Below are 25,813 nucleotides of genomic sequence, written 5' to 3' on the forward strand. Positions count from 1 at the left end.
AGCACTTTGGGAAGCTGAGGAAAGTGGATTGCTTGAGCTAAGGAGTTCGAGACTAGCCTAGAGAACATGGCAAAACCCCATCTCTACAAAAATATAAAAATTAGCCAGTCATGATGGCATGAGCCTATAGTCCTAGCTACTGGGGAGGCTGAGGTGGGAGGACTGCTTGAGCCCAGGAGGTTGAGGCTGCAGTGAGCCGAGATCACGCCACTGCACTCCAGCCTGGGCGACAGAGCAGGACCCCGTCTCAAAAACAAAAATAAGGGGAAAAAAAAGGTAACTTTACTAGGAAATTACTTAAGCAATATAATGCATCTTTTAACAAACTACTAGGTAGGGTGGTAGTTAACACTGTCACAATCAGCACCACCCTTAACTGACTTGAGAAAAAGAAGTACTTCTGTTTTAAAAAAAAAAAAAAAAAAAAACATCGTGCCAGGCTTGGTGGCTCACACCTATAATCCCAATGCTTTGGGAGATCAAGGTAGGAGGATCACTTGAGTCCAGGAGTTTGAGTGCAGACACAGCAACACAGCAAAATCATGTCTCTACAAAAAAATAAAAATAAAAAAATCTTTAAAGTTAGCACTTTAAAGATGGTAAAGATGGCAAAAATGGTAGCACGTGCCTGTAGTCCCAACTACTTGGAAGGCTAAGGCAACAGGACTGCTGGAACCCAGGACTTTGGGGCCACAATGAGCTAGGATCACACCACTGCACTCCAGCCAGGGTGACATAGAGAGATCCTGTATCAAAACAAAAACAAAAACAAAAACAAAAAAACAAATTCAAGATTCTATGAATACTAGCAAAAGTACCTTGTTCTTCCATCGATTGTATTTCCTCACTGCTGTAGTTTAGATGTTTGTCCCCTCAAACCTCATGTTGAAATATGATCCCCAATGCTGGAGGTGGATCCTAATGGGAGGTGTCTGGGTCACGGGGGAGGACCCCTCATGAATGGCTTGGGGTCCTCAGGTAAATTCTTGCTCTACTACTTCCAAAGGGCTGGTTGTTAAAAAGTGTCTAGCACCTCCCCACCTTGCTTCTTGCCAAGTGATCTCTGCAAATGTCAGCTCCCTTCCCTTCAGCTACAAGTGGAAGCAACTTGAAGCACTCGTCAGAAGCAGATGTTGGCACCATGCTTCTCATACGGCCTGCAGAACCAAGAGTCAAATAAATTACCCAGCCTGAAGTATTCCTTTGTAGCAACACAAACAGACTAAGACACTCACTTAAACCAGCTTACAACACAGTTTCACAGAATAGTCTTAGCTATCTCCAGCCTAGTGATTCATTAATCACATTTTCCAAACCAAAAATCAGGACCAGTATGACACTACCTGACAAATTACGTGTATCCTAATTTCTTAATCTGTTCTGGAAGAGTATAAAAATTACAAAACTGTAAGTATCAATTAATCTGTACTGTAATCAATTGAATTTTCTATACTACTGCTATTCCAAAAAATCTGAGACGTGAACAGAGAGATATTCTGTTCACACATGCATATTATAAAATAGAAATAAGAGACAAAAAACATAATTTATTAATAAATTATCACATCAGATCCCAGGCAAATAGATAATTTAATTACTTAGAAATCTAAACACCAATTAACAGGATACAAAAGCATTTTTAAAAAAGCATTCATCTCAGTATATGGGCCATACCAATACAGTTTTGGTCCATCATCAACCACTACCATTAGATTCTAGCATAGTAATTAAAATTCAGGCTGTATAACAAAGGTCAAGAAACTATGTCCCTGCTCAGGCCAAATACTTCTCCCCATTTTTGCAAATAACGTTTTACTAAAACATAGTCACATCCATTCCTTACATATCATCTATGGTTTTCTTACTACAATAGCAGAGTTGAGTAATTGTGTCAGACCATATGGCACGCAAAGCCTAAAATATTTACTATCTGGCCCTTTACAGGAAACACCTGCCCACTCTTGCTGTAGAAAAGTGATTCTCAACTCTAGGTGGACATCAGCACTACCTGGTGAGCTTTTATTCTTTTTATATCAACCATATATTTTATTTCATTTTTTAAATAAATTTTATTGTATATATTTAAAGCATAGAACATGATGTTATAGGATTCATATAGAAAGCAAAATGGTTACTGCAGCGAAGCAAATTAACATATATATCATCCCACATAGTTACTTTTTTTTTTTTTTTGGTTTGTTTTTGTGGCAAGAACAGCTAAAAATCTATTCATTTAGCACGAATTCCAAATATAGTACAATTTTATTAGCTACAGTCCTCTTATTAGCTACATGTTACACATTAGATCTCTAGGCTCTTTCATCCTACATACTTGCTATTTTCTTACCCCTCACCTACATTTCCCATCCCCCACCCACTTGCTCCTGGTAACCCACTCTTTTACTCACTCTGTATATTTGACTCTTTTTTTAATTTATTTTAAGATTCCACATATGAGATCATGCAATATTTTTCTTCCTATGTCTGGCTTATTTCACGCAGCATACTGCCTCCAGGTCATCCACGTTGTGGCAAATGGCAGCATTTGCATTTTAAGGCTGAATAATATTCCATGATATATACATATCACGTGTTCTTTATCCATTCATCTATCAGTGGACATTCAGGTTGTTTCCACAGCTTGGCTAATGTAAATAACGCTGCAATGAACATGGGAGTGCAGATATCTTTATAAGGTGATTTCACTTCCTTTGGGTATATGCCCAGATAACGAATTGCTGGGTCATACGGTACTTCTATTTTTCATTTCTTTAGCAACCTCCATACTATTTTCCATCAGGGCTGTACCAATCCACACTCCCACCAACAGTGTACAAGGGGTCCATTTTCTCCACACCCTCGCCAACATTTGTTATCACTTCACTTTTTTATGATAGCCACCCTAAGGGGTGTGAGGTGACAACGCCCACAGAGGTTTTGATCTGCATTTCTGCATGGCTAATGCTGTTGAGTACCTTTTCATATACCTGTCAGCCATCCTTATGTCTTCTTTGAAAAAATGTTCAAGTCTTTTGCCCATTTTCTAATCAGATTATTTTTCTATTATTGAATTGTATGAGTTCTTCATGAATTTTAGATATTAATCCCTTATCAGATAAATGGTTTGCAAATATGTTTTCCCAGACCATAGGTTGTTACATTTTGTTTATTGTTTCCCTTTGTTTTGCAGAAGCTTTTCAATTTGACGTCATTCCATTTATTTATTTTTGCTTTTATGGCCTAAGCTTTTGGTGTGGAATCCAAAAAGAAATTCTAGCTGGACACCAGCACTATCTGGTGAGCTTTTAAAAAATTCCAGAGCCTGAGACCCAATCTAACCCTCTCCCCCTAAAAAGATGCCAATTTCATTGGTCTGGGGAAAGGCCATTAGCTATTGCTATACCAGTACAAAAATGTGTCCAATTAAACAAGAAAATTCAAAATACAAAAATCAGGGTTTTATCATATAATATAAAAGATAAAGGCAAGATGTTAATATACAGACCACAGAGTACTACATAATAAATTAGAGCCACAAGAGGCTAGGCGCGGTGGCTCACGCCTGTAATCCCAGCACTTTAGGAGGCCGAGGAGGGTGGATCACAAGGTCAGGAGATCAAACTATCCTGGCCAACATGGTGAAATCCCACCTCTACTAAAAATACAAAAATTAGCTGGGCATGGTGGTGTGCACCTATAGTCCCAGCTACTCGGGAAGCTGAGGCAGGAGAACTGCTTGAACCCAGGAGGAGGAGGCTGCAGTGAACCAAGATCCAGCCACTGCACTCCAGCCTGGACGACAGAGCAAGACTCCATCTCAAAAAAAAATAATAATAATAATAAATTAGAGCCACAAGTTTGGCTCTGGCTTTTGCATGAATCCACAAAGATAAAGGAAAAAAGATTATGTGATTTATAGTATCCATAAGGTCAAAATATCCTGGTGGGGTCCGGCATGGTGGCTTACACCTATAATCCCAGCACTCTGGGAGGCTGAGGTGGGCAGATCACCTGAGGTCAGGAGTTCGAGACCAGCCTGGCCAACACAGTGAAACCCTGTCTCCACTAAAAATACAAAAATTAGCTGGGTGTGGTGGCATGCACCTGTAGTCCCAGCTACTTGGGAGGCTGAGGCAGGAGAATCGCTTGAACCTTGGAGGCGGAGGTTGTAGTGAGCTGAGATCGTGCCACCGCACTCCAGCCTGTACGACACAGCAAGACTCCGTCTCAAAAAAAAAAAAAAAAAAAAAATATATATATATATATATATATATATATATATGTAGAAGCAAAGCTTTTCCTAAAACTTCCATCTGACTATAAAAGGAATGTATTGCAATTCTCCTCAGTGATGTAAATATTAATATATCACACATTCTTCCCACCTTGCAGCACCGTACCTCCTCACCCAAAAAACAAAAATGAGACTGGCAGGATTTTCATAGAGATAGTGCCATGCTGCCTTTGTTCTTCTTTGTGGTAGTGGGGCAAGGTAGGAGAGGTAGGGTGGGTGGAAGAAATACCCAACTGAGTTGAAAAAAAAACTAGTTCTATATACCACAAGACATTAATAAACACTAACAATAAAGCCACTCGTACAAGCAGTCCCCAAGTTATGACAATTAGCTCATACAAAAGTGATTGATTCAGACCTATAACTCATTTATCTTCTATTTAACCACTCATCCAGTGGTTTCAGTTGATCATGCCAAACGTGTCTAGACAAATGAACAGAATATGTCAGGACACAGCAAAAGCACAATTTCATCTTACTAGTGTTAAATTTAAAACACAGTTTCTGTTTTCAAATCTGGGAAACACTGATCTGATCTTCTACAGTTTAGTGACAGCAGTTCAAGTATGTTTCTGACTAAGACTTCATCTCCTCCACCTTCCCTGGCACTTGACACTACTCACAGCTCTCCCAAACATGCCTTGCTATCTTTCCGTTCCTACTACCTACACATATCCCTTACCTCCCAATCCCCCTTCCCCTCAACTCTTTAAATTAATGACTCGGCTAAATTCATTCTTTAGGAGAAACTTTCCCTGAGAACCCCCAAACACTACTGTTCCTTAGAATTCTCTCTAAAAGTTCCTTTCAAATAGAGATCATTTTCAATCCACATGTCATATGTATTTGAAATTTATAAAGACTCTACACATATAAAAATACCAACAATCTATAATGCAGAAGGTTATGATAAAACATCAAAAGACATGCACCTCATGCAACAACAGTATATAGCCAGAGAAATTGGAATCCCTTTCCTCTCCTCTTCCCCCCTTCCCTTCCCTGTTCTGCCCACGCAGCCAGCTAGCAGTCAAGCTTTATTCCTATTCTCCAACCCACTGCTCTGCCAATCAATTCAATTGTGGAGGAGTAAAAGCTGGAAAGTGTCAGAAACCAACTGTGTACTAACAGCTGAAAAAGAGGGGGTCTATAGATTCACTTCTGTGACTGCAAATTACCTTCTGTAGGCGCATTAGCTTTATGCTGGGGGAAAATAGATACTGTTAAATAAGCCTTCTTTGGGTTCTCCTTTTCCCGCAGCCACCCATATCTCCTTCACCAAGGCTTGCTGATTCTTACCTTCCTTTTCAATCTTACTATAGCTATCTCAATTCATGAAATACTCTTTTTTTTTTTTTTGAGATGGAGTCTCGCTCTGTTGCCCAGGCTGGAGTGCAGTGGCGCGATCTCGGCTCACTGCAAGCTCCGCCTCCCGGGTTCACGCCATTCTCCTGCCTCAGCCTCCCAATTAGCTGGGACTACAGGCGCCCGCCACCACGCCTGGCTAATTTTTTGTATTTTTAGTAGAGATGGGGTTTCACCGTGTTAGCCAAGATGGTCTTGATCTCCTGACCTCGTGATCCGCCCACCTCAGCCTCCCAAAGTGCTGGGATTACAGGCGTGAGCCACTGCGCCCGGCCCATGAAATACTCTTTACAGCGAGACAAATGTGACAGTCCTCTAACTGGTCACTGTCCATCCAGTCTCTCCCTTCTCCAATCCATCCCATACCAATGCAAGATGAATCTTCCCAAAGCACATCCTTTGTACAAAAACTGGAAAGGCAGAAAACAAGCATACAGTTTGAGGGGAGAGGATAATAGCAGTATGGGGAGAAGAAGAGACATTTTAGGTTTGACTTTTAATACAACTGTATTGACCCTTTTATAGGAACATATTACCTAAATGCTTTTTAAAAAACAACAACAAAAAAAGCTGCTTGAGATATTCTCTTTCCATAAGCAAACTTCTGACTGCCCAAACTAAAATCAAAAACCTTTCAAAAATAACAATTATTTTTCTTCCATACAGAACATTTCCTCATTTAACTATACATACTATAGACCAATTTTCCTTTTCTTAGATTTAAGGCTTTTCAATGATTTCTACATAGCTTATAAATAATATAGACACAAGGCAAGGCATGATGGCTCACACCTACAATCGCAGCACTTTGGGAAGCTGAGGCAGGCAGATCACCTGAGGTCAGGAGTTCGAGACCAGCCTGACCAATATGATGAAACCCCATCTCTACTAAAGCTACAGATACTAGCTGGGTATGGTGGCATGCACCTGTAATCCCAGCTACTTGGGAGGCTGAGACAGGAAAATCACTTGAACCCGGGAGGTAGAGGTTGCAGTGAACCAAGATCACACCATTGCACTCCAGCCTGGACAACAAGAGCGAAACTCTGTCTCAAAAATAATAATAATAATAATAATAATAATATAGACATCATACCACCACATCATAATACCTAGCAGGCAGTCTTCCATAGAGTAGGCAATTAACTATTTGTTGAATGAATCTTTCTCTATTTCAGTTCAACAAATCCCAATAGCCTCAAACACTCCTCTTTTTAGAAAAGAAAAACAATAAAGAGTCACAGTCTACCATGATGAGTTCAGGCACTAAAGATTTTAGAAAAAATGGACAGGCACGGTGGCTCATGCCTGTAATCCCAGCACTTTGGGAGGCTGAGGCAGGCAGAGCACCTGAGGTCAGGAGTTCAATACCAGCCTGGCCAACATGGTGAAACCCCGTCTCTACAAAAAAATACAAAAAGTAGCCAGGCACAGTGGTGGGCACCTGTAATCCTAGCTACTGAGGCTGAGGCAGAGAGACTTGCTTGAACCTGGGAGGTAGAGGTTGCAGTGAGCTGAGATCACACCACTGCACTCCAGTCTGGGCGACAGAGCGAGACTCCATCTCAAAAAAAAAAAAATTTTAGAAAAACCACCACCATTTGCTACCATCACCTCTAGACTAGCCTCCTTCCAATCTGTTCTGAACTCCTTCCAATCTGTAGTCAATCCTCTTCCAATCTGTTCTCCACTCTAAACAAGAGTAACCTTCATAACAAGTAAAAATGATATCATCCCATTGCTTAAAACTTTTTTTTTTTTTTCCTTGAGGCAGAGTCTCGCTCTGTTGCCCAGGCTGGAGTGCAGTGGCACGCTCTCAGCTCACTGCAACCTCCGCCTCCCGGGTTCAAATGATTCTCCTGCCTCAGCCTCCTGAGTGGCTGGGACTACAGGCAAGCACCACCATGCCTGGCTAATGTCTGTATTTTTAGTAGAGACAGGGTTTCACCATGTTGGCCAGACTGGTCTCGAATTCCTGACCTCAGGAGATGGGCCCACCTTGGCCTCCCAAAGTGCTGGGATTACAGGCAGGAGCCACTGCGCCCAGCCTTGCTTAAAACTTTCAATGCCTTCTCATCAGCCTCAGAAAAAAAAAAAGATCAAAATCCTTATCTGGTACCTACCTACCTCTTCACAGACGACTCTGTTTACTCTGAAGTACACAAGTGTGTAACTTGTTCAAAATCACTCTGCCTTCACTCTCACCTTTGAGCCTGTACACATGCTGCTCCCCTCTCCACAGAGACACTGTTTTCCCTTCCCCCAAATGTTCTCAGTTAACATATATTCACCCTTCAGATCTCAACTCCAACATTACTTCTATGACATACCAAGCTAGGTGGCAGCACCTGATGTATACTTTCATGTCACATGTACCTTCCCTAGATGTAATTTATTATAGTCTGAGTTATTTGATTAATGGAGGAGGCCAACTATAAATCACCTGAGGGTAGAAACTGTATCTGATTGACAAAACAGTCTGACACATAATACGTGTAAAAAGTCACAGAATAACTGAGTATGTGACAAACTAATATATTCTGTCATACTAAGAAGCACAATACATACAATTATAAATATATTTCATTTTACTGTGCATTCCTTTTGGAACTCCTATGGCTCCAACTTGGGAGCCTATACAATTTTGCCAGTTTTCTTTGGGATCTTTATGGTATTATCTGATTATTCTAAAAGAATAAGAGTTATCACCCATTTGTCTTCCCACTATTCAAAGCAAACTCTGAGGACCAGGCACGGTGGCTCACGCCGGTAATCTTAACTCTTTGGGAGGTCAAGGTAGGCAGATCCCTTGACCCCAGGAGTTCAAGACCAGCCTGGAAAACATGTTGAAACCCTGTCCTTACCAAAAAAATAACAAAAATTAGCCAAGCATGGTGGTGCACACCTGTAGTCCCAGCTACTTGGGAGGCTGAGGTGGGAGGATTACTTGAGCCCAGGAGGTTGAGGCTGCAGTGAGCTGAGATCGCACCACTGTACTACAGCCTGGGCACAGAGAGAGACCCTGTCTTTAAAAAAAAAAAAAAAAAAAAGAGCAAAATTTGATTATTATTAATTTTAAGGGAAGATGGAACTGAAAAAAAATAGGCTTCTCAAACCTTTTAAAAGAGATATTTAACAGAGGAAAAGATAAATGCAAAGCCTTTTTTCATGGAAAACATAAAATGTATATAATAAAAGGGGGAAAATGCCAGAGAAACAACTAAAACAAAAAGTGTACCCTCCGTTTTTTGTCCTTTTCTCCCACTTCAGTTGGGTTATTCTTATTTTTTAAGATGTTGGGCCAGACCTGGTGGCTCACACCTGGGAGGCTCACATGTTGGGAGGCCGAGTCAGGAGGATTGCTTGAGCTCAGGAGTTCAAGACCAGACTGGACCACATGGCAAAACCCTGTCTCTACAAAAAATATCCAAAAAATTAGCTGGGCACGGTGGCACACCTGTAATTCCAGCTATTTGGGAGGCTGAGGTGGGAGGATGACCTAAGCCTAGGATTTCAAGGCTGCAGTGAACAGTAATCAGGCCACTGCACTCCAGAACCTGGGCAACAGAGTGAGACCCTGTCTCAAAAAAAAAGAAGATGTAAATATATTAGTACCAAAATGATACATGCCATGGATAATAACAAGAGATCTCTTCACATCTAATTTGGAACATACTCAAATTAGAAATGAATGATTGTTATATCATTTTAAAATTAAAATTATTATTTCTCACTACTTCCTAAAAATAATTTAATTTTAACAACTGCCTATGAATCAAATAAATTCATATCAACAAATTACTAAATTTTTGGTATGAAATTTGAAGATAACAGATTTATGAAACTTTTACCAGCAAATCAGTTTCAAAATCAGTGCTAGTGAAAGGTGAATTGTACAGAGCAATAAGACCCAAATATTAAGAACCAAAATAATTAGCACAGTATGCAATATAAGAAGAGACTTTTTTTTTTTTTTTTTGAGACGGAGTCTCACTCTATCACCCAGGCTGGAGTGCAATGGTACGATCTCAGGTCACTGCAACCTCTGCCTCCCAGGTTCAAGCGATTCTCCTGCCTCAGTCTCCCAAGTAGCTGGGATTACAGGCATGTGCCACCACGCCCAGCTAATTTTTGTATTTTTAGTAGAGACAGGATTTCACCATGTTGGCCAGGCTGGTCTTGAACTCCTGACCTCAGGTGACCCACTCACCTTGGCCTCCCAAAGTGCTGGGATTATAGGCGTGAGCCACCATGCTCGGCCAAGACTTTCTACATAAGAAACTTTACGTTTTTTATTTTAATGGTAACTACATTAGTCAGCGATGCTCAATATACATAGTAGTATACAATGATATTTAAAATTCAGACTCACATTACCACAAAAGGAAGGTATTAAGTCTACTGAACCAATCACCTATCCCAAATGTTGTCTAGTGTGTTCTGCAGACCCCTGAGGATTCCTAAGACCTTTACAGGGGGTCCACGAGGTCAAAATTATTTTTATAATACTACTAATGTTATTTTCTTTCTTTCCTGAGTTGACATTTGAAGGTACAAAAACAAAGGTAAATAAAATTACAATAACCTCTTAGAGGTAATCAAGGCAATGTCACCAACGATACTAGTAGTCATTGTGTTCTTTACTGCCAACCATCCACAGAAAAAAAAAGAGAAAGGTTTAAAAAAGCCAGTTTCACTTTAAAATGTTCTTGATGAAGCAAGAAAATTTATTAATTCTATTAAATCTTGACCCTTGAGAAAATGTATTTTAATATTGTGTATGACAAAATGGAAGTACACACACAGTACTTCTGCTACATACTAAGTATGACGGCTCCTGTTAGGAAAAAGCACTTGTGCAGTTTATTTGCAAGCTGAATAAGCCAATTGTTCATGGAACACCATTATTACTTCAAAAACAACTGACAGGTAAACTAAGATTATTTAGACTTGAGCATTTGGCAGACATTTTCCTAAAAATGAATAAAGTAAGCCTAATACTTCAAGGAAAACAACTGGTAATGTTTGTTGCCAAAAATAAAATTCGAGCTTTCAAGCAAAAACTGGGATCTTGGAAAACTTGAATCCATCAATGTGAACTTGAAAGCTTTGCAATACTCGAAAATTCTTCTAGTGAGATCTGTGTTAATATTACTGATTGCAATTTTTTCACATTGTATAATGAAATGTGTCAACATTCAGAAGGTCTGCATAACTCAGTGAAAAATATTTTCCAAATGGCCTATGCAATGTATTTTAAAGTAATGGAGTATAAAATACTTATTGATATAGTTTCAGAGTCCACACTGTAACTAACCTTTAAGAAACTACCATCTACCAAGTTTTGTTGTAGTATCAAAGAAAATCATCCACAATTATGTGCACAGCCTATTACAATAGTCCCCCTTTTCCACTACATAACTGTGTGAGGACAGATTTCCTTCATATACTTCAACCAAAATAAAATGAACGGATTAACTGCAGAAGCAGATATAAGAATTTTGTTGCCATCTATTTTTCACTGAGATGTGCAATAATGTAAAATAATGTTACTCTTGCCCTAAACATTTTTGTTTTGGAAAACTAAGGTTACATTTTTCATAAAACATTATTTATGTTAATAATAAACACATTAGATATCCCTTTAAACGAATAAATGTTTTAAACTGCTCAGTTTTAGTTTTAGTACAGTAAATGCTAACAGATAGAACCCGCCTAAGAAAAGTTCTCGGCCAGGCGTGGTGGCTCACACCTGTAATCCCAGCACTTTGGGAGACCAAGGCAGGCGGATCACGAGGTCAGGAGTTCAAGACCAGCCTGGCCAACATGGTGAAACCCTGTCTCTACCAAAAATACAAAAATTAGCCAGGTGTGGTGGCACACGCCTGTAGTCCCAACTACTCAAGAGGCTAAGGCAGAAGAATTGCCTGAACCTGGGAGGCAGAGGTTGCAGTGTGCCAAGACCGTGCTATTGCACTCCAGCCTGGGCAACAGAGTGAGACTCCGTCTCAAGAAAAAAAAAAAGAAAAGAAAAGAATGATGCCCAGGTTTTCAGTGAGTGGGTGGTTGGTAGTAATAGGTTTAGAGGAAAGTGTTGAGTTCAGTTGCTAGCATCTTATGTCTGAGGCACCTGTGATTCAAACAAGCGGAGGGGTCAAGTAGGTTATTAGATATATGAATCTAAACCTCAACAGAAGAAAGATCTAATCTAGAGATTTAGATGGGAATAAATAAAACAGCTTGAGGTGAGATGTGTAGAAGAGAGCCCAAACGAAGCCACTTTAATACTTAATAGTAACAGAGAATAATGGGCCAGAGAGTAATAGGAAAAGCATGAAAGAAAGGTCTATCAGAGAAGCCAAAGGATTAACTTCTCAAAAAAAGTAGGAAAAATCAACCATGCAAAATGATGCAGAGAAAACAAGCACGATGAGAACTAAAATGGGAAAGAATTTTGCAACATGGAGGTTATTAGCATTCAGAGAGCAGTGGAAATAGAACAGGTTAAAGAGTGAATGAAAAGTGGGAGATGGAGGAAGATGCTTGGTTTTTTGTTTTTATTTTAAAAGACAGGGTTTCACTGTTGCCCAGGCTGGAGTGCAGTGGCATGACCAAAGCTCACTGCAGCCTTAAACTCCTGGGCTCAAGTGATCCTCCCACCTCAGTCTGCCAAGTAGCTGGGACTATAGACTAAGCTAATTTTTTTTTTGAGACAGGGTCTTGCTATGTTACCCAAGCTGATCTCAAACTCCTGGGCTCAAGCAATCCTCCCACCTCAACCTCCCAAGTAACTGGGATTACAGACTTGAGCCACTGCAGCTAGCTGACAATAGTGTAATAAAACTAGTTAATCCATAAAAGAGAGATAGGTCAGTTACTAGACGGGTATATGAAGTCAAAAGAGTTTTCAAGTATGACAGAGAGCTGAAATGTTTCAATTGTGAAAACACAAATTCAGTAAAGAGAGGAGGTATAAATTTATCAGGAGCATAAGGTTTACAAAAAGGCAGGAGGGGATGTGACCCAGAGTTAGGACTTTAGCTAGGAGGAAGAATGTCTCTCTTCCATTACAAAAAGGAAGTAGAATAGGGTGAGCGAGGATAGCAGGTTTGGAGATGCAGTGGTAAGAAATTATAGGTCTTATATGATGAAGTCTATTTTCTCTATGAACCAAAAGAAAGGAAAGGGTCAGGTTTCAAAAGGGGAGAAAAAAATTAAAATAGTTTGTGGTAAGTGGAAGAATAAACTGGCGAGGTTATCCAGTGGGATTGCCTAACTATCTATGTTGAAGGCCCACTTTTGAGTAATAATCAATTTTAAAATGACACCTATGAGCTAAGCATGGTGGGAGGGGTTTGGGGGGGAATGTCTGTAGACCCAGCTACTCAGGAGGCTGAGATGGGAGGATTGCTTGACCCCTGAATTACGAGGACAGCTGGGGATCACAGGAGACCCCAACCTTCATAAAAATTAAAAATAAAATGGCACCCATGTACTCTTTTCTCTATATTACCTTATTAAAATATGCAGCTGGGCCGAGCACGGTGGCTCACGCCTGTAATCCCAACACTTTGGGAGGCTGAGGTGGGTGGATCACCTGAGGTTGGGAGTTCGAGACCAGCCTGACCAACATGGAGAAACCCTGTCTCTGCTAAAAATACAAAATTAGCCGGGCGTGGTGGCACATCCCTGTAATCCCAGCTACTTGGGATGCTGAGGCAGGAGAATTGATTGAACCCAGGAGGCAGAAGTTGAGGTGAGCAGAGATTGTGCCATTATACTCTAGCCTGGGCAACAAGAGCGAAACTCTGTCTCAAAAAAATAAAATAAAATAAGCATCTGTTGTTACAACTCTTAAGTTGCTAATATTTGACATAGTAGGAAGCATCTTTTTCTATATGATATAATATATACATTTCTGATGTTTAAGTGGAGGGCATTAATTTCCCATGGGTTCTGAAAAAGTGCCACACTTGCCTTTCCACAGAAGGAAAAATAAAATGTACCAAATACAATTTTGTCAAAGAATGTAGAAATTATTAATAAAAATTAATTATAAAGCATTCAGGAAATGAGTGAATTAAAGGTAAATTGAAGTTTTTCAAAAATGTGTTTTTGCTGGTCGGGCATGGTGGCTCACGCCTGTAATCCCAACACTTTGGGAGGCCAAGGCAGGAGGATCACTTGAGTCCAGGAGTTCAGGACAAACCTGGGCAACACGCGAAATCCCATCTCTACAAAAATTACAAAAAATTAGCTAGGTGTGGTCCCTCATTAACAGATTTGCTTCATAAACACAGGTTCACTACCAACTATGTCTGAGAAAGTTTTATTTTGTAAATGGAGAAAATTAGTAGATCCAAAGTTAAAAGTACTTATTTGGGTTGACACACAGTAGTCAAATCTCAAGTCTCCATTCTAAGGGATGGATATTTACTGTTAAAATGACCAAGTCAACTATTTCCTTCAAAAACAAAATCGATGGCGTGAACCCGGGAGGTGGAGCTTGCAGTGAGCCGAGATCACACCACTGCACTCCAGCCTGGGCGACAAAGCGAGACTCCATCTCAAAAAAAAAAAAAAAAATCCAATAATTGCTACTTTCCTATTGTCTTATTTCTCAACGATGTCCTTTTTTTAAAAAAATTCCTTTTTTCTAACATGATGTCTTAGTAAATATCAAGATCTATAAAGTTTGTAGTTCTGGGGTTTGACTATTATTTCTCTACAATCAAACCATAATTTCAATAAATATTACAATCAACACAAGATAATATTAGGAAAAATATACAACCTCCCAATCAAAACTTTTTAAATGCTTCAAAATTAGCATTAACTATCATTTTTACCTTAATTTTATTTTATTTATTTTATTTTTTTGAGATGGAGTCTCACTCTGTCACCCAGGCTGCCAGGCTGGAGTTCAGTGGCACAATCTCAGCTCACTGCAGGCTCCACCTCCGGGTTCACGCCATTCAGACCCCTCAGCCTCCCGGGTAGCTGGGACTACAGACGCCCGCCACCACACCTGGCTAACTTTGTTTTTGTATTTTTAGTAGAGACGGGGTTTCACTGTGTTAGCCAGGATGGTCTCGATCTCCTGACCTCATGATCCGCCCGCCTCATTCTCCCAAAGTGCTGGGACTACAGGCGTGAGCCACCGCGCCCAGCCTTTACCTTACTTTTCATGCCAACACTATTTTCATGGGTTTTATAGATTTATATCTGCACAATATCCTAGAGTTTGATCCAACCTCTTGTCCCAATATGAACACTCTTCCTTTCTAGCTAACATATTTTTGACTGTTAACTGTCTTAATTCTTAGGACATAATTTCACTGAATATAAATAAGGTTAGTGTAAATGGTCACACAGCAGATCCCCAACTGCCTAAATATCTCCTTTCCACAAGGACTATTAGCATTCCTGAGCTATCAGAATCAACTGGAGAAAGCAGAAGCACATAAGAAAAATTTGAAAGTATCGTAAGGGATTATTTCAATAATTTTCTAAGAAAACTCTTCAAAAGACAGAAGCATGCTAAAATTGAGGTTCTAAACAGACCAGGACTAGTCAGAAGAACTACATATAAAGCTGTTATTAGTATTAAAGCTACAAAAGAAAAAAGAGAAGACATTAGTTTTAATACAAATTTTCAGATATTATATAGCCCTAAAAATATGCAGTATTCACCTTGAGAGTATTAACAAGAACTGATATATGTGATATGGACTTTCATAAGAACTGATATGCTGGGTTCACAGACTTGGTGTGAAAGAAAAAAAAAAAGGAAAGAAAAGAAAAAGAAAGAACTGATATGCTAGGTCAGATCCTGCTCTACCCAGCCCTGTATCACCTTCACACAACAGCATGAACAAACATGTAATGACATGGTATGGGTCGATTTAACAATTAACTGACGATCTTCTATAAAATTATCTAACCTTCTGTTAAATACATCCAACCTACATCTCTAACTTTGCTAGCCACTGTTTTACTCACACTTCAAAGTGCAATTCTAAGAATTCTAACCATTCCAGTCTATCCTAATCTCCTGAATCACTTCGACTGTCTTTCCCCAAACCTGGTTTGTATAGAAATCACATCTACCCAGAATATTTCAACATATTTTTTGTTAATCTCTGACACATGCTTCTTCAAAATTTCTTAGCACAATTGCAACACTGAATAAGAATAGAAAAAAGACAGGCAAGGATGCAGGAAAAGAAAAAGGATCCAGGGAGCTCAGTGAAAAGCTAGCCTGTAATTCCTATACAGGTTCAGTATCCCTAATCTGGAAATCCAAAACCCAAAACTTCTTAAGCATCAACATGACACTAAAAAAAATGTTCATTAGACTATTCTGGATTTCAGATTTTCAGATTAGGGAGGCTCAACCAGTAAGTATACAATGCAAATATTCCAAAATTCAAAAAAAAATCTGAAACATTTCTGGTCCCAAGCATTTTGAATAAAGGATACTTAATCTGTAGTTGAACACTTCAAATGCCAAAGTTACCATCTTTTGGTGATATAGGCAAGTCCCTAAATTACAAACATACCTCTTCTTATATTCACAACCTGGAAATAATGGTAAAGAGTTGTTAGGTTCCCAGGCTTGCCCAATACCAGTCTATTCTGTTTATTCCACGGTATTCCTGAACCAGTCTTGAGTTCTAGATTCTTTCATGTGAAAACAGTATGATATGAAAAGAGCACAGCCTATGGAGTCTGCCAGAGTCAGAAGGAAGTCCTGACTGCCAATTACGAACTCTATGACTAAACAAAACTTAACTTTTATGAGTCCGAATTTCCTCATATGTAAGACAGCACTGTCTGTCGTGGTGAGTTTTTAAGGATTAAAGATAATATAAAACCAACCAGCAGAGACTGCAATGGAGTACGTATTCAATAAATAGAGGCAATTATATTACCCTCTACCCTTCTCTATTACCGTCTACGCACACTGTTTTTATCCCCTATGTTGCCATAAGAACCCCTTTCAGGGCCAGGCGCGGTGGCTCACACCTGTAATCCCAGCACTTTGGGAGGCCGAGGCGGGTGGATCACCCGAGGTCAGGAGTTTGAGACCAGCCTGGCCAACATGGTGAAACGCCGTCTCTACTAAAAATACAAAAATTAGCCAGGCATGGTGGTGGGCACCTGTAATCTCAACTACTCGGGAGGCTGGGGCAGAAAAATCACTTGAACCCAGGAGGCGGAGATTGCAGTGAGCTGAGATCGTGCCACCACACTCCAGCCTGGGCGACAGAGCAAGACTCCATCTCAAAAAAAAAAAAAAAAAAGAACCCCATTCCGGGCTGGGCATGGTGGCTCACACCTGTAATCCCAACTCCATGTGAGACTGAGGACAGTGGATCACCTGAGGCCAGGAGTTTGAGACCAGCCTGGCCAACATGGTGAGACCCTGTCTCTACTAAAAATGTGAAAATTAGCTGGGTGCAGTGGCATGCACCTGTATTCCCAGCTACTCAGGAAGCTGAGGCAGGAGAATCACTTGGAGGTTGAAGCGAGCTGAGATTGTGCCACTGCACTCCAGCCTGGGTGACAGGGTAAGGCTCTGTCTAAAGAAAAAAAAAAAAACCCATTCAGGATTTATTAGATGGAATTTGGGATTTGGAATTGAGAAAATCTGGGTTTGATTCCAGGCCCCACCTTATACAAACTACTGAACTTTAGGTTGGGTATTTAATACCTCTGAACCTCTAATTGTCCATCTGTTACTCAAAAAAAAAAAAAAAAAAAAAAAAAAACTGACACAGTTCGTAAACTGGCATAAAGTGTATAGTATCAGAAATGTTAGCTTTTACCTACTCCAAAGGGATCCTGCTCAAAAATTACCCACCTTCTGAGATTAAATGCGCTAATGAAGCAAATGTCACAGGAGGAGGAAAGCAAGCTGAAGTGAGTAGCTCACAGTAACATACTGGGATGATATCCCCTTCATACTCCTAGACTTTAGAACATACTTGTTAACCCAAATAAAGCTCCTGGTAGAATTCCAGACAAAAAATAAAATTAAATTTTAAAGTTAAGCTGTATGAAGACTTTTCTATCCTTACCCCCAACCTACCAATCTGCATCCTGACAAACCTTCTTAAGCAGTTTCTACTCCTTTTCACTCAGCTTTCCTTCCTATTTCCCAGAATAGTTCCCATAACAAAGGCAGTATGAACTAACTCTAAGGTAGAGCACAGAGAACTGGCTAAACATGTGTGTTCAAATTAAGCACTGTCCTTGGCATGAAAAATTCAATCTGGTCATATTAAAGGAAAATGGAAAAGTCTCTTCTGTATGTCTACATAAATGACTATATAAAAACACTTTCAGCCAGGCACGGTAGCTCACACCTGTAATCCCAACACTTTGGGAGGCCGAGGAGGGCAGATCACCTGAGGTCAGGAGTTCGAGACCAGCCTGGCCAACATGATGAAACCCTGCCTCTGCTAAAAACACAAAAAATTAGCCAAGCGTGGTGGTGGGCACCTGTAATCCCAGCTACTTGAGAGGCTGAGGCAGGAGAATCGCTTGAACCCAGGAGGTGGAGGTTGCAGTGAGCCAAGATCGCGCCATTACACTCCAGCCCGGGCAATAGAGCGAGACTCCATCTCAAAAAAAAAAACAAAACAAAACAAAAAAAACCACTTTCTGGCAAGGTGCAGTGGCCTATGTCTGTAATACTGGCACACTGGGAGGCCAAGGCAGGCAGATCACTTGAGCCCAGGAGTTTGAGACCAGCCTAGGCAACATGGCAAAACCCCATCTCTACAAAACAAATACAGAAATTAGCTGGGAATGGTGGTGCGCACCTGTAGTCCCAGCTACCTGGGGGGGCTGAGGTGGGAGGATCTCCAAAGCCCAGGAGGTTGAGGCTGCAGTAAGCCATGATGGCATCACTGCACTCCAGCCTGAGCAACACAGCAAGACTGTGTCTCAAAAAAAAAAAAAAAAAAAAAAAAAAAAACTTTCTATTTTTAATATTATTTACCCCATGGCAACTTTTAAAACCCTGTCCTTGCATACACCTGTGGTCTCAGCTACATGGGAGGCTGAGGTGGGAGGACTGCTTGAGCCCAGGAGGTCGAGGCTGCAGTGAGTGGTGTTCACACACCACTGCACTCCAGCCTGGGAGACAGAGCAAGTCTCTGTCTCAGAAAAAAAAAAAAAAAAAAAAGAAAGAAAAAAACTGTCCTTTTTAACGTAGTAGAATCTTTTCAGATGTTTTGCTATTAATAATACAACCTACTAGTTAAAAGTCAACAGAACCAAAGAACTAATAAACTGCTGCAAGAACTTAAATGCACCACAGCCAAAAGAGTTTCTCAGCTACACACCTTAGCTAAACTGGACTGCACTTTCAAACTGTAGAAAAACGAAATGAAAAGTGAATCTCAGAACAAAAATCACCCAAGCAATAACTTAGCTCATCTTATTTAAAAATTCTCAAAGCACACGTGAACTGCATACTTTCACTGAGAAGAGGTATATATTTAGGAAGAGTATTAGTTATAAATAAACCAATCAGGTCACAGGAAGGATACAGAGAGACCTCAACAGACACCCTAATGGATATTTCTAATATTATTCATTCCCCATTCTTAGCACCAAAGTCAGCAGCACCACCTACCACAACAACTTCCACATCACTTTCTGAGCCTGACCCTGTCTGAGTCCCTTAGGGAGGCAACTAGTGGCCTGGATCATGCAGCCCAATGTATAAAGGCTACTAAGGTATTTAGATAATCATTGCTTTGTGTGAATTCTTTTTTTTTTCCCAGTATGAACAAAACACCTCACTGGTGTCAGATTTAGGACTATACCCCAACCCACCCCCACAAAAAAAGAAAAAAAAAAAAAAAAAAAAACGAGGCCACTGACTGTGGTTCTATTAGTGCACCATGGCACTAACATTTTATAAAGTGAGAGACTGTATGAAAAATAACATGACTTAATTAGAGATATTAGCAATGAAGTTTTAAAGTGCTTCAAAGTTACATGACTGTAGCAAGAGGAGTAAAGGAAAGGGGTCAGAGAGGGGTAAAAAAAAAGCACTACAGCATACAACTACCTGAAAAAGAAATAGTACACAGACAGGTTAAAACACGTTTACAGTTACTAACAGTTGCCAACACATAGTTACCACACTATATACTTGTCAGATTTCCCAACATGCAAAACAAAAAGGAGCCACCCCTGTATGAAGCACTTATCTACTGACTTCTACAGAGAAGACATAACTTTTCTGGAAAAGGAGCAATTAAACTTACTGTGCTCTCCTTTTGGCTTTCAAAAATCTTTAAAACTTTCAGCAAATTAAGCTTCTCCTCAATTTCAAGGCTTTTCATGTTAAGTTGAATAAAAGTTGCCTATTTTTAATATCGATAAACTACAAGATCACTTTTATATTTGCAAACTATATCCACATCTCTACTAGATTTTTAAAAGTTTTTCGAAGGGCTAAATATAAAGTTTGCACAAAGTGATACAGTAGATGTGGCAGGCATTCAACAAGTTCACTTATCAGGAGAATTCCTAAAGTAAAAGCTTGAAAAAAAAATTGTGAAGATAAATTCCGAGTAGTGCTACTGAAGATACAATGTTACTAACATGAAAACTGAGAAATATTCAAAACATTCTGAAAACAGCATCTCCCTCTAAAAATAAAGAGGGGAAGCATTTGCCAACACAGAAACATCGGTTCTTAAAAATTATAATCACATGGGAGGCATTTCTATAAATAATTTAGTTCTGAATTGCAATAACCCTAACCTTTCAAAGCACGTTTTGGCCTTGCCTTACCAAAAGCAAGAGCATTCGTGGTGCCTTTATATTTATACAAAGGACTGTGCTACTTTGTTTCTAGCGCAAACTGTTGGTTTACACAGTTAAAGATCTTCAAAACAAACTACCACACACAATTTACTTCCAATCATCCAAAGAGAAACGAACAAACAAGCATCTGTCACAAAGTCCCAAGAGTTTTCTAATTTACAATAACAGATATTTTTACGTTGTAGTTCAGAGGCTACCTCTGTTCGTTTTGTATTTGGATTCATATGCTATACATTTACTTAGCTTGTTAAGAGAGAAACCTCAGAAAATAAGCAACCGGCGATGACACCAGTCTAATTTAAGTTACTTATGAAGCCTACAGCTCAAGAACTTTTGGGAGAAGAGAGGATAAGCCGTTTTTCCAAGAAGTTAAGAACAATTCGTGTTTGATAATTAATGATAGCAGCCCTAACAACCTCTTAGAATACATTATGGTAGGGCGGAAGTGAAAACGGTGAGAGGGGGGAAAAAAACCCCGACTTGAAAATGGACAAGCAGGCAGATTTACAAACCTTCAATTAAAGGAATTTTAAGATGAACTTCTCTCAAACGCCCTCCCTCACTCCCCACACCCGCTTCCTCCTCTCCTCCGGGAGGTCGGTGTAATGTGACTCATGACAAATTTTTTTAAAATAAATAAATAAATAAAAGACACACCCTCTGGGGGCTGAAACTGACATAATCGCCCCCACCCCACCCTCCGCCGACACACAACACACACCCCGCTGGTCCTCTCCCTTCTGCGGCTTCAGCCTCGTCCCTGCCCTCTCCTCTCCCCTCTCCCGTCCTGGACCTCCTCTCCGGGCGCAGAGAGGCAGCGCGGCGGCAGCTCGGGGGTATTCCGGGACGCCAGCCCTGCGGACTGGAGGCTACCTGGGGGGCGCGCGACCCCGGCGGCCGGCCCTGGGGGAAGCGGACGCGAGGGGGGCGCCGGGCTGCGGCAGCGGCGGGCTCCCGGCTCCCTCGCCCATTTTCTCTCTCCCCTTCTATCGGTTTCCACCACCACAGCCACTTCCTGTATCGCAGCCCGACTCCCTCAGCCCGGCCACTCGCTCTGTCCCCGGTTGGGGCTGGGGTTGGGGCTGCGGTAGGGGCTCGGGTTGGTGGCAGCCGCTGAGGTCAGGGCAGTTCCCCACCCCGCCCAGTGGGCTGGTCACTCCGGCGGGTCCTCGACCCGGCCAGCGCCCGCCGGCCGCCAGCGCGCCTCACCTGTATGTAGTTGTTTTCACAGTAGTCCGCCACCCGAGTCAGGTTCTGGTAACTCTCGATCAGCGCCCTCTTGCCAGACGGGATCTCCTCCTCTAGTAACATCTGCAGCTCTGCCATTTTCCACCCCTCTGCATCGCTTCCTCTCGCGTTAAAGAGACAGAGGCAGCAAGGTCCGCCGAGGCTCCGAGCACCTCACAGCCCGGATACGAACCGCCTACCCGCCCTCCCGCCTGGTATTGTGGGACTGCACCTCCTCCCCTTCCTCCTCACTCTCTCCGGCACCCCTCCACCCACTTCGCGCAGCCGCTTGAACCTCGTTCTCTCGCGAGCGTTTATTTCTCCCACCCAACGGGCCGCGGGATTTTTTTTTTTCTTTCGCACTGTCTTCTGGGAATTGTAGTCTCTCCTAGGCTAGGCTGCCCGTCCAAAGCGCATGCGCCCAGACGCCTCCGAAAACCAACGCGGCAAGAGCGCAGAAAGCGGAGACCGAGGGTGGAGGGAGGGGGCGGTGTTGGGGGGAAGTCCAGAGTTTCCTCACAGCTCCGGAAGGTGGCGCCACAGGGTGATTCTGGGGGAATGAAATCGGTTCCCCAAGTTTCATGTGAAACTTGGCAGAACTTGGTTAATTAGGAAATGTCGGTGAATCAGGGACACCCATTCAGAGAAGGATTAAAAAGGGACAGAGTACGGAAAACTGGATTTTTACTTCCTCTGCCTTCTTAGAAATAACGCGAGTCGGGCTTTACTTTCTGAACTTCCGCCCCCATCAATTCATTTAAAATTTAGTAAACGTTTCTTGATTGCCAGCTGTTTACCAAGCAGTGTACTAGACACTGGCGGTACAAGTTGAGTACGAATACTCCGTACCCTTAAAGACTCAATTATAAAATAAACATACATAGCTTGTAGTGCTTTCCTGTCCTAATTTCTCTTTTCTCTGACTCTCCTTATCCTGTAATCTTCCTACACTTTTAAGGTCATGTGCGCGTTTTATTAGGGGTGGGGGTTGTTCCTTTGTTTGAGACAGGATCTCACTGTTACCCAGCCTGGAGTACAGGGGCACAATCACGGGTCTCTGCAGCCTAGACCTCCTAGAGTCAAGCGATCCTCCTGCCTCAGCCTCCAGAGTAACTGGGACTGCAAGCGTCGGTCACTACACCGGGCTGAGCTTTTTAATTTTTTTGTAGCGACAGGGATCGAATTATGTTGCCCTCGCTCGTCTCGAACCCCTGGCCTCAAGCAATCCTTCTGCCTCAACCTCCCAAACTGCTAGGATTACAATCATGAGCTACCCACCCTGACCCTTCGTTTTTTGCTCCTGGATTTTTGTTTTGCTTTGTTTTTATCACCTGCTTTGGAATAGTCTCCAAAGGCCCTATATTTCAAGCTCTTCACTTCAACAGGAACATTAAATGCTTCAGATATAATCAGCTATGAAAAGTGTTGTCCAAAGGCCGAAGAGGAAACTAAAGATCATTGTAAAATCCATATGTTCATGTATCTCCATAAAGTCATTTAGAAACAAAATAACTAGGAGTAAAAACATCACTCAGCCAAATTAAAAATTGCCAGCACCAGGTATTTATTGAATATCGCCTTTACTGGGGCCTTATTCAGGGTCCCAGGGAACCAGTTTCCCTCTTCGACCTCTGAAAGGAAAAACTCAGTTTCCTACTAAAAACATTAACTTCCCCTTGCCACCAGATTCTCCATCAAGGATTCTATCAAAAGATAACTATTATACCTATTCCAGATATTATGGAAAGTAATACATTTATTATCTGGAATAGGTGTAATAGTTTTCTTTTGATATTTATCATTAACCCAAACGACTTAATCGAAGTTATTAAAATTTAATGTATTATTGATCTTGGTCTCTACTTGAGGTTTAACTGTAGAAATCACTCAGTTTGCATATATTCAAATATTGACACATTTTAACAACATTGGGGAAGTGATTAGGGAGGTGATACTAATTTACTGTTTCCAACGTACTGTCCATGCAGTTGAGCTATGAATGAATAATAATGATGATGATGATAAATACAAATAAAAAGTACTGTCAGATTTCTTCTCACAACTCTGAGAGATAGATACTATAAATATTATTTTCCTTCCTTATCAAATAAGGAAATTTAAGCTTAGATAGGTTAAGGAGTTTAGCTAAGGGCACTGAAAATGCCGTCAAGTGTCGTAGGTTACTGATTGATATGGTTTGGATCTGCATCCCTGCCAAATCTCATGTTGAATTGTAATCCCTAATGTTGGAGTTGGGACCTGGGGGAAGGGGGAGTGGATCATGGAGCAGATTTCTCATGAATGGTTATGCAGCATCCTGTTGGAACTCTCCTTATGATCTTGAGTGAGTTCTCCTGAGATCTGGTCATTTAAAAGTGTATGACAGCCCAGTGCAGTGGCTTGTGCCTGTAATCCCAGCACTTTGGAAGACCAAGGTGGGAGAATCCACTTGACTCCCAAAATGGGAGACCAACATGACAAACTACTCCCGCTTGAGTTCCAGACCACCCCGAGCAACATGGCAAAAACCCGTCTCTACAAAACACACGAAAAATTAGCCAGGTGTGGTAGTGAGCACCTGTAGACTCAGCTACTTGGGAGGCTGAAGTAGGAGGATTGCTTGAACCTGGGAGGCAGAGATTGCAGTGAGCCAAGATCACACCACTGCACTCTAGCCTGGGTGACAGAGGGAGACCATGTCTAAAAATTAAAATAAATGTATATGACACCTCCTCACCTGCCTCCTGCTCCCCTCCTGCCACATGAGACACTTCTCTTCCCCTTTGTCTTCCCGCCATTTTGGAAGCTTCCTGAAGCCTCCCAGAAGCAGAAGCCACTATGCTTCTGGTACAGCCTGCATAGCCATGAACCAATTAAACCTCTTTTCTTTATAAATTACCCAGTCTCAGATAGTTCTTTATAGCAGTGCTAGAATGGACTAATACAGTGATCTTTCCAAAATCCAGTGGATAGTGCAAACTTGTACAAATATTTGTGGCTCATGTAAAGTTCACTAAAAGAACTTATCCCTCATGTCTTAAAGGTGAGGAGGAACAGGAGTAGGAGGAAGGGGAGGAGAAAGGGGTGGAAGAGGAGGGGGTGGATGAGGAGGAGGAAGGAGAAGGAGGAGAAGGGAGAAGGAGGAGGAGGAGAAAAGAAAAAGGAGAAGGGAGAGAGGGAGCGGGGGTGGGGGGGGGAGGAGGAGGAGGGGAAGAAGAAAGACGGAAGACGAGGAAAACCAAAACCTGGGAGAAAATATCTGCAAAACAAATATCTTGATAAAGGAGTTGTACCCTAATATATAAACAACTCTTAGAATTCAGTAATATGATGACAAACCGGTTTTTTAAAACAAGCCAAAAGGCTGGGCACAGTGGCTCACACCTGTAATCCCAGCATTTTGGGAGGCTGAACCAGGAGGATCACTTGGGCCTAGGAGTTTGAGACCAGCCTAGGCAACAGGCTGTCTCTACAAAATGTATATTTTTTTCAAGTAGCCAGGCACGGACTGGGCACAGTGGCTCATATCTGTAATCCCAGCACTTTGAGAGGTCAATGTGGGCCGACCACCTGAGGCCAGAAGTTCGACACCAGCCTGGCCAACACGGGGAAACCCTATCTCTACTAAAAATAAAATACAAAAATTAGCCGGGCGTGGTACTCAGGCGGCTGAGGCAGGAGAATTGCTTGAACCCAAGAGGCAGAGGTTGCAGTGAGCTGAGATCATGCCACTGCAGTCCAGCCTGGGGGACAGAGGGAGACTCTTATCTCAAAAAAAGAAAGCAAACAAACAAAAAAAAACGGCGCGGTGGCTCACACCTGTAATCCCAGCACTTCAGGAGGCTGAGGCGGGCAGATCACCTGAGGCTGGGAGTTCATGACCAGCCTGACCAACATGGAGAAACCCCATCTCTACTAAAAATACAAAATTAGCTGGGCGTGGTGGCACGCACCTGTAGTCCCAGCTACTCGGGAGGCTGAGGCGGGAGAATTGCTTGAACCCACGAGGCGGAGGTTGCGGTGAGCCAAGATTGAGCCGTTGCACTCCAGCCTGGGAAACAAGAGCAAAACTCT

General features: G+C 41.6%; 1 protein-coding gene across 12 annotated transcripts in view; it reads right to left on the minus strand.

Moving 5' to 3' along the window:
* Positions 1-22,063, minus strand: part of ABI1 (abl interactor 1) — a 117,847-nt gene extending 95,784 nt beyond the window's left edge. For 6 of the 12 annotated variants that reach the window (XM_054436598.2, XM_054436601.2, XM_054436597.2 and 3 more), the window contains exon 1: positions 21,722-22,055. In XM_054436598.2, the coding sequence (XP_054292573.1) occupies positions 21,722-21,838 (117 nt within the window). In that variant the 5' untranslated portion in view covers positions 21,839-22,055. Of the gene's footprint in view, positions 1-21,721 lie in introns of all 12 variants that reach the window. The other 6 variants (XM_054436604.2, XM_054436603.2, XM_054436600.2 and 3 more) reach the window with 3 other exon arrangements.
* Positions 22,064-25,813: the final 3,750 nt, after the last annotated feature.

The sequence above is a fragment of the Pongo pygmaeus genome, chromosome 8 (genome assembly GCF_028885625.2).
Source record: "Pongo pygmaeus isolate AG05252 chromosome 8, NHGRI_mPonPyg2-v2.0_pri, whole genome shotgun sequence".
Taxonomy (NCBI): domain Eukaryota; kingdom Metazoa; phylum Chordata; class Mammalia; order Primates; family Hominidae; genus Pongo; species Pongo pygmaeus.